A 12,357-nucleotide genomic window follows, 5' to 3' on the forward strand; every position below is an offset into this window, starting at 1 on the left:
AAGGACAGTGCCTGCTACCGAGGGGGCCCTATCTGACCGCCTGGTCCAGTGGCTCTCGACGGAGGGGGCTCGTCGAGTTAGAAAGAGGTCTCTGGGTGAGGCCGACGCACACTCTCCCGCTGCCCTGTTTGAGAGCAGCTGGGCCGGTGGAGTGCTGGAAATCTCGAGGGTTTGTTGAAGTCTTGAGATGAACGCCTCAAGAATATAATGCGTCACCACCAGCTTTGGGCTCTGAGAAATATAATTCTGTTGGTATCGCCTGGGAGTTGAGACTATCTGGCGGGACACAGGTAAGGTGCTACTTTCTGATTTTAGTGTCTGGGAAAAAATCACATGCGTTACGGACCAATATGACTCTCTCCAAACTGCCTAGTTCCCAACCCCGATGTCCGTCCTCCGCCAACAGCCAGACCTGCAGGATGGCCGGCAGGAAGAGCTTGCCAACCTCCGGCTCGGTCCCCCGGCAGCATGGTGCCCTTGTCGCTACCTTGGTTTTCACTGAGCGCCCTCATTCTAGAAACTGAGGCTCTGCCTTGTTCCAGGAGGTCATCGCAGGGTCAGCCAGGATCGTACCGTATGGGAAATGCCTGCCACGAGGAGAAGCACTGGACACTGCAGACGCAGGGTCACCTCCCGGACTGGGCCCCACCCAGACCACGTAAGGGGCCTGCGGTGCCGTCATCGGCCCCCTTTATCCAGTGAGACTACTTTTCATCCCTGGACCTGAAGTCTGGGGTTTTCAGTACGGAGGGCATGGACTCGCTGCTCTGGCCTCCATGACACGGGTGTAGGCCAGTAGGCGGCTTCCAGGACCCTTCCCTCGAACGTCTGCCCCGTGTGACCGCGGGCGACTCCAAGTTCGGGACGCGAAGCCTTCGGTCTTCGCTGGCTCGGTCTTGGCGACCAGTTATTCACTTGTCCTCATGTCACCGTGGAAGGAACAGCAGCTGAACCCGCCTGCTCGGGACTAAGCTCCAGGCTGACTGGGGCACGTCGCACTTAAGCAGCGTGACTAATAAGCAAACCTCCTATTCTAAGGACTTCATTCAACCAGAAACTTTAACCTTTTGTTAAAAAGACAAATCCGCAAATTACCCAGTAGATTTCCATTTGTACGTTCAGCGTTAATTTTAACATGAGAAACCCACAGCTCAACTGCACTGCACGTTGCTAACGCTTCGCAAACACGTGCGCATCCTGATGGCGTGAAGTCCCCGGGCCCCATTTGTTAAATGGTGACATTTCTCCCGATAATCGGAGAGAGAACAGTGACAGTGATTTACAAGCTACCTAGAGTGCTTGCTAAAAAAGGAGGTGACGCGGGCACTTCGCCAAGCTCCGAGCACGACGGTGGGGACTCGGGGACACGCGGGTCCCGCGGGGCTTCTGCCATCATGTTGGGTTCACGGACGGGGCGTCTGCACAGCGTTTTTCTAATCTGCTGGCCTTCACTCACGGCATCGCTTCAGGCGGAGAACGTCCTCTGCACCCCAGTCCCCCCGCCGTACCCGCCAACTCTGGCCCGTTTACGTAAACGATGACCACGGAAGAGCCTTCTGCTACAGGCTCTGCAGAAAAAAGCCACTAGGTTCTGCAAACGGTGTGACCCCCATCGCTATGAGAATAAACCGTTATCCACTTACTGGGTCCGGAGCCGCTGGTAGTTACTTATTGAAAATGCATCAATCGTGACGGCATTCAAAATTATGGCTGGGTACAAGACATATTTTTCGAAACACTGAAGCCAAACATAGAGTCTTTCAAACCACATTAAATGGGCGACACCTGAAAGAAACACAAAAACCGTTTTCTTTAAGACCATGCGATGATAGGCAACATCTCCCATGACTTTTTAAGCTGCTGGTTTGGACGTCCAGACACCGGACGTGGCACCCCAATGTCTTCCCGGGCGTCAGCTCAGAGCTGCGTTTCTGGGCAGTTCATGAATGATAATGCATCGTGATATAGGCCAGTACCCAAATTTCTCAAGTCAGGCGACTTTTCCATAAATAATTATTACTGGAAATGATGTAGTGGGCGGTCTCGTGACGTCAAGCATCTCAGAGCAAAGGGGAGAAAGTGAGGGTGAAGAACCATTTTCCTGTCGGGTTGGAGTCACTTCCCTCCTGGGGCTGGGGCTGGGGCTGGTTTCTGGGCTCCTTTCACCCTCTTTTTGGTCTTTAAACCCACAAATTTCTGGGCAACATATGCAAATAAGGGAATGCTGACCCCCAGGCCCCCGTCACTAGGAATGCGTTCCATTCTGGGGAGCAAGCACCGTGGAGGGCGAGGCGCATGCCCGTGGGGCTCGGGTTTGCTCTCAGATGCTACTGGTCACCGCGAGGGAGGTCCGCCTCGCGCCCTGCTGAGCCTGCCCGTCCGCTAGTGACCGCGAGGCAGCAGGGGACCCCAACCCACCCTGAGACAGCCGGGTGAGGCTGGGGGTGCCGCTCCATCCACAGCAAGTCTCGAAGGGGGAGTCCACTCCATCTAATTGCTGGCATCACATTCTCCAACGGTTTATAATAAAAACCCGAGCCCCGGCCCCTCACCACAGGTGCCTCTCAGTTCACATCCACCTCTGGCCCCTCCGGGGCCGGGCCCACAGCCCTGGGCCCCACTCTTCCTGATGTCTGGGTTCAGCGGCCACTCCTCGAGCCGCCGGTGGCCCCTTCCCGACAGCAGATGGGAGGCCCTGGGCTTTGCCCGGTGGGCATCTTGCCCTCCGCCCACACTTCCTTCCATGCTCCCTCTGCCCCCGAGCACGGCACCCTCCTTGAAAAGGCCGGCAGAGCTGATGGTCCCGGCTTCTTGCCTCCTCCCGACTTCTGAAAGTCCCCTGGGTGTCGGTGGCTACGCCGCCCAGACCGCATGGCGAGGCCGCGTGTGGCCGCCTAGGCCACGGATAACTGATACTTCTCAGTCCCTCTCGCTGGTCCTTCGTGAGGCGTGAAGCATCACTGGTCCTGTCTCCGCCCTTAGCCTCCCTGTCCCCCAGCTCCTGCCCGTGCTCACGCTGCCACGTGACGCCCCCCGCTTCCTCTGCAGCCTCCTCCGCTCCCGCCCTTGGGCACAGGTTCCCCTCGGTCCTCTTCATTATGTGTCTCATTTTCTTGAGCTGACGCCCTCCACGCCCGTAACTTGCATGATTCCTGCCATGCCGATGTCGGCCCCGGGCACGCGGGTTAAGAAACACCCTCGAAGCCCCGACACCTGTTACGGCTCCGCCCACGAGGTCGCCCCTGCCCGAACCCTGAGCGCCCACGTTTAGTTTGGCCTGACGGCCTCTCGTGCCCTTTGCTCAACACCGTGTGTGAGACGCGCGCACGCTTTGGAGCGTGGCTGTCCCTTCCCACCCCCACGGCGGTGCGGCGATCCGTTACACGGGCATCTGCCGTTCACGGCACCCGCTGTGTCTCCAGCTTGCATCGGTGACAAAGAGCGCCACCGTGAGCGTCCCTGCCCCTGTCCCTGTCCTTCGGCCACGGGGACACTCCCGCGGGGGTAGATAACCAGGTGCGGAGCTGCCGGGTACTAGGTGCGCGTGCGGAAAGCTCTGGGAGACGCTGTCGGTTGTCCGGTTAGTTCCTGGGCCAGTTCTCGCTGCCACCGGCGTTTAAGGCGCCTTCGTTTGTCCCGCGTCCTTGTCAAACACCTTCTCGCTCCGTCTCGGCCGCGCTGGCGGGCGGAGGGCGGCGTCGTGTCGCGGTTCCTCCCACGTTTCCCTGACGATGAGCGCAGGGGAGTGAGTCCCTTTCACGCGTCGCCTGGCCACCTGGCCACACCTGGGTGACGTGGCCCCTCGTGTCTGCTGCCGGGTCCTTTCTCCTGTAGGTCATATGTCTTCTTCTTACCGATTTTTAGTTCTTTCTCCATCCTAGGTGTGAGTCTTCGGTCTGATGTGTGCATGGGGAAAACCTCCCATTTCGTGCTCCTAATAGGATTTTTGTAGAAAAGAAATACTTAATTTTAATGTGCCCAACTTTTCATTTTTTTTTCCTTTTAGAGATGTTTGTGTTCTGTTTAAAACACAAGAGATCGATGGCCGTATCCTCCGATGTTTTGCTCTGAGACCTTTATGAGTTTATTTTTCACATTTAGATCTGCAAGCTCTCTCTCTAGAACTGATTGTCGCGTAGAATGAAGGGGCCGAGACTGATATTTTTTCCACGTATGTATCTAATTGACCGTCACCATTTATGGAAAAGAACGTCTATTTCATCCCACACCGCAGGGGACCCTGCCGGTTTGCACGCCTGTTACACACGCCGGACACCTTCCCAGAACGTCCTTCCACGTTCCCTGCCACAGAAACCCCTGATCTCATCACAGACCCAAGCGCCTGCCATCCGAGCCGTCCTCGGCACCCTCCGTGCCCCCTGGCACTCCTCATAGTCACGGCCAGTGGCTGCCGGGGCGGGGCGTCCACGGCGTCCATCCCAGGGTCATCCCCACCGACACCATCAGAACTGTCCGCACACGGTGCTGGCAGAAAGGAGTCTGACTCATAATCGGCTTTATTATCGTTTATAAATTCTTTATAAACAACACCCCCTTTTCTGCTCACTCCCGAGTGGACCCCGCCATTTGCCTACCCTTGGGGCTCTGAATGATTAGACTGCACGAAGAGAGCCTGAAAAAAGCAGCCTATTGGAACCGCTTTTATGATTACAAAACAAAAATCGTTCTAACTCTAACGCATTAAACAACGTTTCTCATTTCAATCTCATTTCATGAAGGGCTACCAGGTAGAGTTAGGCTTCCTTCTACACGAAATCACTTTTCCTGATTTCTCAATTTGTAAGAGATCAACAGGATCAGATTGAGGCCATCGCACCAAATGCAATTCGGCCAGCTCATAAAAATCCATTTACAGAGTTCTATCGACGTCTGTCACCAGTTCAGAGAAACGTGGCAACCTTAGCTAGAGTCCTGCCAAAAAAAATATGTAAATTAAGAAAAATATAAGCCTCCTACTGTGCTGTTAGAAAAACATTTGAATGAAAAGAAACGTGTGAGTGGCTCATCACGCAGAAGCTGGGTACCATGAGGAGGGGGGCAGTGTTCCCAGGCTCGCAAATGCTGGTCACATTTACTTTTAGAAGATGATGCTTTCCAGTGAGTGGGGATAAGGCTGATCTGGGTACAGGGACATAAGCCCTCTGCAGGACCTACTGCAGGGTCTGATAACTCATGTGGGTTTACCAGAAGAAATTCCATTTATCCCTCCCAGAAACACATTAAGGGATGAATCTCAAATAATAAGAAAATCACTAATCAACTCTGAATCCACTGTCCATGCCTTTCCAAATATTTGAGAGTAAAAATACTTATTCAGTGAGACTTAAATTCTCTGTGGTATATGGGGGTGCGGTGGGGTGTGCAGGTGTCTGAAACGATGTCACAGACACGGCTTTAAGGCATGTGGCCGAGACATTTAGGCTCGAGGAAGCCTTGGACTGTAAGTGTCATTCTGTTGTCTGACTTTGGGACAGCGAGTCCTGGCAGCTGCACTCAACGCCAATAGCATCTGTGACCAGCTAAGGCCCCACACCTGTAAGTGATAACGGGGTCTCCTGTTAGAAGCATCAAGATGAAAGCTACAAAGGAGGTCTGTGTCGGACTCTGAAGGATAAAAAAGAACTTGCAGAAAACTAGAAACCAATTCATTCATATGTTACAAAAGCCGTCACTGTTTTTTTTTAACAGCGCCCTCAGTCACAGTCAGGACGCAGGCGGAGCCGGGAGCCAGACCGCACCGCGTGACTCAGACGCGCCTCGGTACTGATGCGCTTCAGGGGACGTGACGGTGACAACCGCGTGCCTCCCACTGAAAGTCTAGCAACGCATCTCACGCAATGCACCCACCAGCAGGCACAGGGACGCACGGGCAAGGGGAAACCTTGCAGGCGAAGGGTCACCCCAAGGCACCGTCTCCCTGGGGGCGCTCGGTACAACACCCAGCCCAAGCAGGGGTGGGGAAGTTAAAATAAAGGCCTAGGAACGACAGAGAGAGAGCAGATCCCAGAGGTTACCAACGCCAAACTCCTGACTTCAGGTTCTGCTCATTCGTATAGTGAAAGAAAATGCATTTTGATTTAATTCTCGCGTATCTCTAGAAAGCTTCTACCAAGTTCGATAACTTATTCCCGTAAGACGCTACGATTTCCAGACTGTAGAAAACATTTAACAGATAAATCAAACTCGTGTTGCAAGTTTATATTTGGGAGCAGAGGGGAAATAAGTAGAAAGGAGGAATAATAACAACGAAGAACCTAACAAAAGTGTGAGTCCAGAACTGTGAATTCTAAAAGATTGAACTTCATCCTTCTTTACCAGGTGGCCGTAAAAACCTAATAAAAAAAGAAAGCTTACAAATGCAATGACATGATAAATATGTTTCTTACCCCCAAACTGTCTCAGCATTCACACACGGTCAAGTTAAAAAGAAATTCTTCGCAATGATATCTTATAACTCCCTTTCTGTAATGTCCCAAATATGCAAAGAGGCCATAAAAAGCATCGCTTTAGCATTATTGCTTCTCTTTTCCCTGGAATATTAGGCCCTTGAGAAAAAGGATACGAACTAACTATGCCATTTACAGGTTTATATGCGACTTGTTTCGACTGAACACTTTACATTACCTCAAAGGCTTTCCGGGTTGGATTTTACTTAGATGCTTATGTCACTAAAATCAGGCCTTCTCGATAATTAAAAGTTAACCGACCATTCTCAGGATTTCTCATCTTTAGGAAGATCATTTTCTCCGATTCGAATCTTGAATTACGATGTAAGCTGCGAGGATGCGAGGCTTCCGTCCTTGTGGGGACCAGGCTTGTTCATGAGCATCTCGACGTGGGTGCGGCTCGGTTCCACGGGCCCTGTCACTCTGAGGCGTCCGGGGCAGGGACCCTGCAAACGGATCACCACGGGCTGGGAGCACCTATTACGGGCAACTGCGTTTTCCCGCGAGCTCTTCTCGTTCTCATCTTCCTGCTGGGACAAACCTCAGAGAGTAAAGTCTCTGTCACTCGCGCGTGCACGTGTCATGGCTTATTCCCTAGGAACTGGCCTCACTTCCGAGTCCAGTGGCCTGAACGGAGGGTAAGGAATCGTTCTTAGACGCAAAGCGCGTCTCCTCCTCAGGCTGCCGCTCAGAGCCCCGTGATTCTGCTTAGGATGAGCCTCGACCCCCAGGGCTTTTCTGTCCCCCGCGGCCCAGTCAGGTGTGCCTGTGGCTCTTCTCGTGCCTGGAATCTGTCCCCCACTTTAGAGCAAAGTCCCTCCTTATCTCCAGGCCTGGAATTAAATGCCACCTGCTCGATTTCGCCCTTCCTGTTCCCTCGAATGTCAATGACCACCCCTTCGTGCACCCTCCGGGGCCCTGGACTTTTCCTGCACGAGCCTGCTCGGTGTCCTGAGCCAGGGGCCAGGGCGGCCTTCCTGCATCGCAGTCGGCATGGAGCACTCAGGACATTCCGGCAACATGTAGCGTCTCTTAACTGGACACCCAGCAGCATGAAGTCTGGGGAGAAGCCGGGCCCCCCACGCGGGGCGCGCCAGGACTGACTCGGGGCTGACGCCTCGGCTTTCGTGGAAGGTCCCTCCCGGGGTGAGCCACACGCGGCCTTCTGCACAGTCCCTGGCACGGGACAGCGGTTTGATGACTATCACCGGGTTCGACGTCACGGTAAACTCCTCACAGGAATCGAGGTGGCGAAGATCACCGTTTGGGGCCAGAATAGTAAAGTCCACGTTGTTCGGGGAATGAGCTGTTCTAGCTGCTTCCTCGGTGGCTTCCGACTTCGGGGCTGTGTTCAGAAAACCCTTTTCCTCCTTTCTGACCGAGGACCGTGACTCGACCGATGCTTCCTCGCAGTCCTTTCTGGTTCTTTCTTTTCCCTTCTTCCTCGTGTTTCAAAAAGAGATATTTTTAAATCTTCACTCCATCTGGAATTTCATTTCGTACAAAGTCTAACTCAGTTTTTAAAACTGTTCTGCTCACGTTCCGGGAGCCGCCCCCGACTGTTCACCGATTCGGGAATGAAAGTGGCTCCTGGCCACCCCCGCACGGGGATGGGGGTGGGGAGCCTCGCGGGAGAGCGGCGCGGCAGTGGGCCCCAACTCGTGACCGAAGGTCCCCGGCTAAAGCGGCCCGTGCCGTCCGACACAGAAGACGCCTGTGAAAGCCCTGGGAAGCGCTCACGCGCGGAGGGTGCGGGGAGCCTTCCAAACGCCCCACGATGGGCACGCAAGGGAGCGACCCCCGGCGGAATGGCCGCCTCGCCAGAGGTGCGTGCCCCCCTCGCTCTGCACCCCGACACCCAGCCCGGCACCTGGGGCCTGGCAGACACCAGGAATGTCAAAGCGACAGAACCAGGATTCCTCCCGCAGGGAAGAGCGATCTGTCTGTGATTTAAGGTACATGAGATGCTGTAAAACACCTTTTCTCTCTCTCCACCGGCGCCTCCACGGGTCACCCTGTCAGAGAGTGCGCGGACAAGCTCTGACAGCGTCCATCAGGGACACTGAGCCACGGCTCGGCAGGGATGGAGCGGAGGATGCGCGGCAGCAGAGGCAGACGGACGCGGCCTCCGCCGGCACGTGGTCGACGGTCAGCCCGAAGCTCCTCCTTGGCACCTGGAACACGCACCTGCAGGGCCGTCATGCGAACGAGGCGTGCCACTCACCAGCCCGCTCCAGCTCATGCTGCCAACTGCTGCGTCACTTGGAATTAAAGAGGCTTTTAGGCTTTTCTAGGTCTCTAGCTGCCTCTGGCCACTGGCACTTTTCTGTGCAGGAAGACAGGGGAGGAACACATTCTTCCTTGAGCTGCAGCATCCCACACACATGCAGTACACGCGCGTACGCACATACACATGTGCACACGCATGCAGACATGCATGCACACGCACACACACGTGCACACACACATGCAGGTGACTGATACTACACACATGCACACGCGACACACACATGCATTACACATGCACGCAGGGCACACATGCACGCATCATTACGCACGCGATGATTTCGCACACATGCAGCACACACGCGATGCAGGTACAAATGGCATTATGTGCACACACATGCAGACACGCCGCGACACACACACATTACGCACATGTGGATGCAAGGGCACACATGCAGGTGCACACACGCAATAATACGTCACATGCACAATATCACATGCAGTGGTGCACACACGCGACACATGCAATATGCATGCACATAGGCGGTTAATAAGCGCATTACCACATGCACACGTATTAATACGTAGTAATACGTGCATGGCTGGCGCTACGCACATTACGCAGACAGCGTGCGTGCAGCGCGACGCATTAATACACATACACACAAATGCACGCCCCACACAGGGCACAATATCGCGGCACGCGACATTACGCACACGCACAATACAGCATGCACAATACCACTCCTCAAGACAGCCACACACACACTAAAATACACACACATGCAGATACCTCACATGCACACACATGCACACATGTATGCACACATGCACGCACCCTCGCATGCACACGTGCATGCACACACGGACACACACATGCACACACGTGCTCACACACACGTTCTGGAATCAGACAGTGCCTAGCGCTACATTCATTTCAAAGGATCCCTACATAGCTCATCCAGCCTCATTTAATCACTACAGAAGCTCTGTGACTGGTCATTCGGGTACTAGTATCACCTATGGACCAAAACTCTCGAACCTGCTGTCACGTACATCCGGATTATAAAGGGCCACCAGTCGCCTAGCACGATGGGTGACATGGGGCACAAAGCAAGGAGCAAAATGGCTGAAGTGGGGGGCAACACAGTCACTGGGTGCTGTGCGCCCCGGCCCTGCGAGCTCCCGCCCCCAGCAAGGCTTCGTGGCAGGCACTGCTGGGTGCAGACGGTGCAGCTGACACGTGACAGAGCCGGGTCTGCCTGTGCAGAAGACTGCGCCCTACACAGGTGTCGGGAGGCCAGCAAACGCAAAAACCGAACCGCGAACGAGGAAGGAGGCGGGGTCACTGCCACACCGGACGCGGACGACAATTAGACTTATGGCAAAAAAAGAGCGCGTGGTCAACAGAAACATTAAAACTCTATCGGGAGGAACGAAACAGGAAAATGCGAACGTATTAGGAAGATAGATAAAGCCTGGTCTTTCACGACACGACGTCAGTAGATGGGCAAATCTGAAACACCACGGAACGGCAGAACGTGCACATCGTCGAGAAGGACGATGGTAAATACTAGAAGACACGTCTCCAGAGTAGGAAGCAATTTTTTTCTGGAGAGGAGGAATCGGAGATGGGAAAAGGTTGACAGGGGTCTGCTGTTTTTCATCACAACTGTTCTATTTGATCTAACACCATGTATTACTGTGAAAAATGAAAAACACGTTAAAAAAGCGGTAGCTCTCAGAGCCACGTCTCCCATGCGAACAGAGGTCCTTCTGCAGACGGACGGGCGAGGTTTGCTAAAACGCAGAGTAGATCTCATTTAAGAATTACAAATGCACGACTCACTGGCGAATTAGTTTTATAATAGTAGATTTTTAAAATGACGATTGAAAACAGATTTTCCATGGGCATTTTTTATATTTCTATAACCGTTCACCCATGGGTGCTAGTGCGTCTGAAAACCACAGCTCGGGCATCCTCGGCAACCGTTTTCTCGCAGAGGGACTTGCCCGTTTGCACGCTTCTCACGGTGCCCCTCACATCACGTCCTTCGGACCAGATGTGACCTCACACGGCTTTGCTGCCCACATTAGCCTACGGGGAACGCTCCCCTCAGCGACTTTATGAAGCCAGTACTAACGATTCGTTAGCTCATTCTGTACCACTGAGCACAACACCTACTATGCGCCGGGCATGACGACAACGGGAAACCACACGATCCTCTCGGTTTTCCGCTTGGCATCCACACGCGGCCCGTGAACATACAGTTAACGCCTCGCTTAGGGCCCGGGCCCTCTGCTGCTTTCGCTTCCCTGGAGGCCGGATGGGGGGGGGGGCGCTGACCGCGCGTCGCCGGGTGTGGCGCCCGTGACAGCCCTGGCGTGCGGCACAGCCGTGGGGCTGCTGACGAGGTCAGACGTTCTTCGCTGACAGAAAGCGCACCTGTCTTCCCTCCTTCCTCGCTGGTTCACGCGCAGCATCCTGCGGGAACCGCGTCATTGTTTTTCCAGGGAATGACTAAGTAAACGAGTGGAAGCCGACAGCACGTTGGTCCCCAGGTCGCCCCCTCGTCACCCCGTGACCCGCGCTCACGGTGTGAGTGTGGCCGGCGCATCAGATCGCTTCTGCTGTTCTTAAATTCTTAAGAGCTGGGAAGGAAAACACGATGGGTGCCTCTCCTCGGAGCCACGTGAGGATGAGACTCGACCCCATCCTCCCCTTCACGACGACGTGATTCCTCTGGAAAGTTCTTGGATGAAACAGGTTTTCCGAGACGCAGCTTCTCGCTCTCTCGTACCGGGGGTGAGTCGGTGACATCATGTGTCTAAATCATCGCCGTAATTCACGTAATAGATCTGTTTCGTTTCCCAAAACCCAGTGCTCCTTGAACATTTAGTCTCGAGAGTTCCAAACCTGACGGATATGAAAAAAGAAGCTGCTTCGCGCACCCACGTAACGAATCTCGGTTACGCCCACAGCACCGGCACGTGCGTGGGACCGCCGACCGGACGGAACTGCTTTCTTGGGGTTCAGTTACCGTCGAGACCCCTTTTTGTGCCAGGATGGGATAAGATTTACTTAAACCCGTCTGGAAAATAACTGACCTGGCTAAAAAGAAAAAAATCATGTTTCGATTCACAGTCATCAGATTGAGTTGCAACGCTGGTCCATTCGATCATAGTCTGAATTTTATAGCGAAATGAATCTTGAGTCTCCAAGTAATTTTATATGTCGAATAAAACGACACATTGAAGAAAAGGAACTAAACAGGTAGGAAATACACGCTCCAAGTTCAAAGGCGGTTCCAGCCAATCTGGGCCTGCGACTTTGGGTCAAACGCAGTTTAGGGGACACGCCCACGGCCCCGAGTGGGAAGCGGGAGGGCCAGCGGGACAGCAGACACGCTCAGGGTCACCTCGGAGAGCGGATGGCGCAGACCGCTCAGGGCAGGGCTTCCGCAGCGGCTGGGTTTTACACAGAGACCCGAGGGGCGGCCCTGGCCTGAGTCCAGGGGGCTCGAGGCAGAGCGCCCAGGCCGCAGGCCGGCAGAGGGGGCACGGCGACAGGACGCGGTGTGCCTGAGAAGCCACGAGAATGCGCAGAGCGTGCTGTGCGGGTCTGGGTCCGGCCAGGCTCACCGGTCTGCGGAGAAAGTGTGAC

General features: G+C 54.3%; 1 protein-coding gene across 1 annotated transcript in view; it reads right to left on the bottom strand.

Annotated features, from left to right (window-relative positions):
• LOC120592610 (pecanex-like protein 2) overlaps positions 1-12,357 on the bottom strand; it is a gene marked incomplete at its 5' end in the record, with an annotated part of 68,465 nt that overhangs the window by 18,282 nt on the left and 37,826 nt on the right. Inside the window, one exon of the mRNA XM_039850346.1 lies at positions 1,644-1,785. Within this exon, the coding sequence (XP_039706280.1) occupies positions 1,644-1,785 (142 nt within the window). The remainder of the gene's footprint in view (positions 1-1,643; positions 1,786-12,357) is intronic.

The sequence above is a fragment of the Pteropus medius genome, unplaced genomic scaffold (genome assembly GCF_902729225.1).
Source record: "Pteropus medius unplaced genomic scaffold, Ma_sr-lr_union100, whole genome shotgun sequence".
In the NCBI taxonomy this organism is placed as follows: domain Eukaryota; kingdom Metazoa; phylum Chordata; class Mammalia; order Chiroptera; family Pteropodidae; genus Pteropus; species Pteropus medius.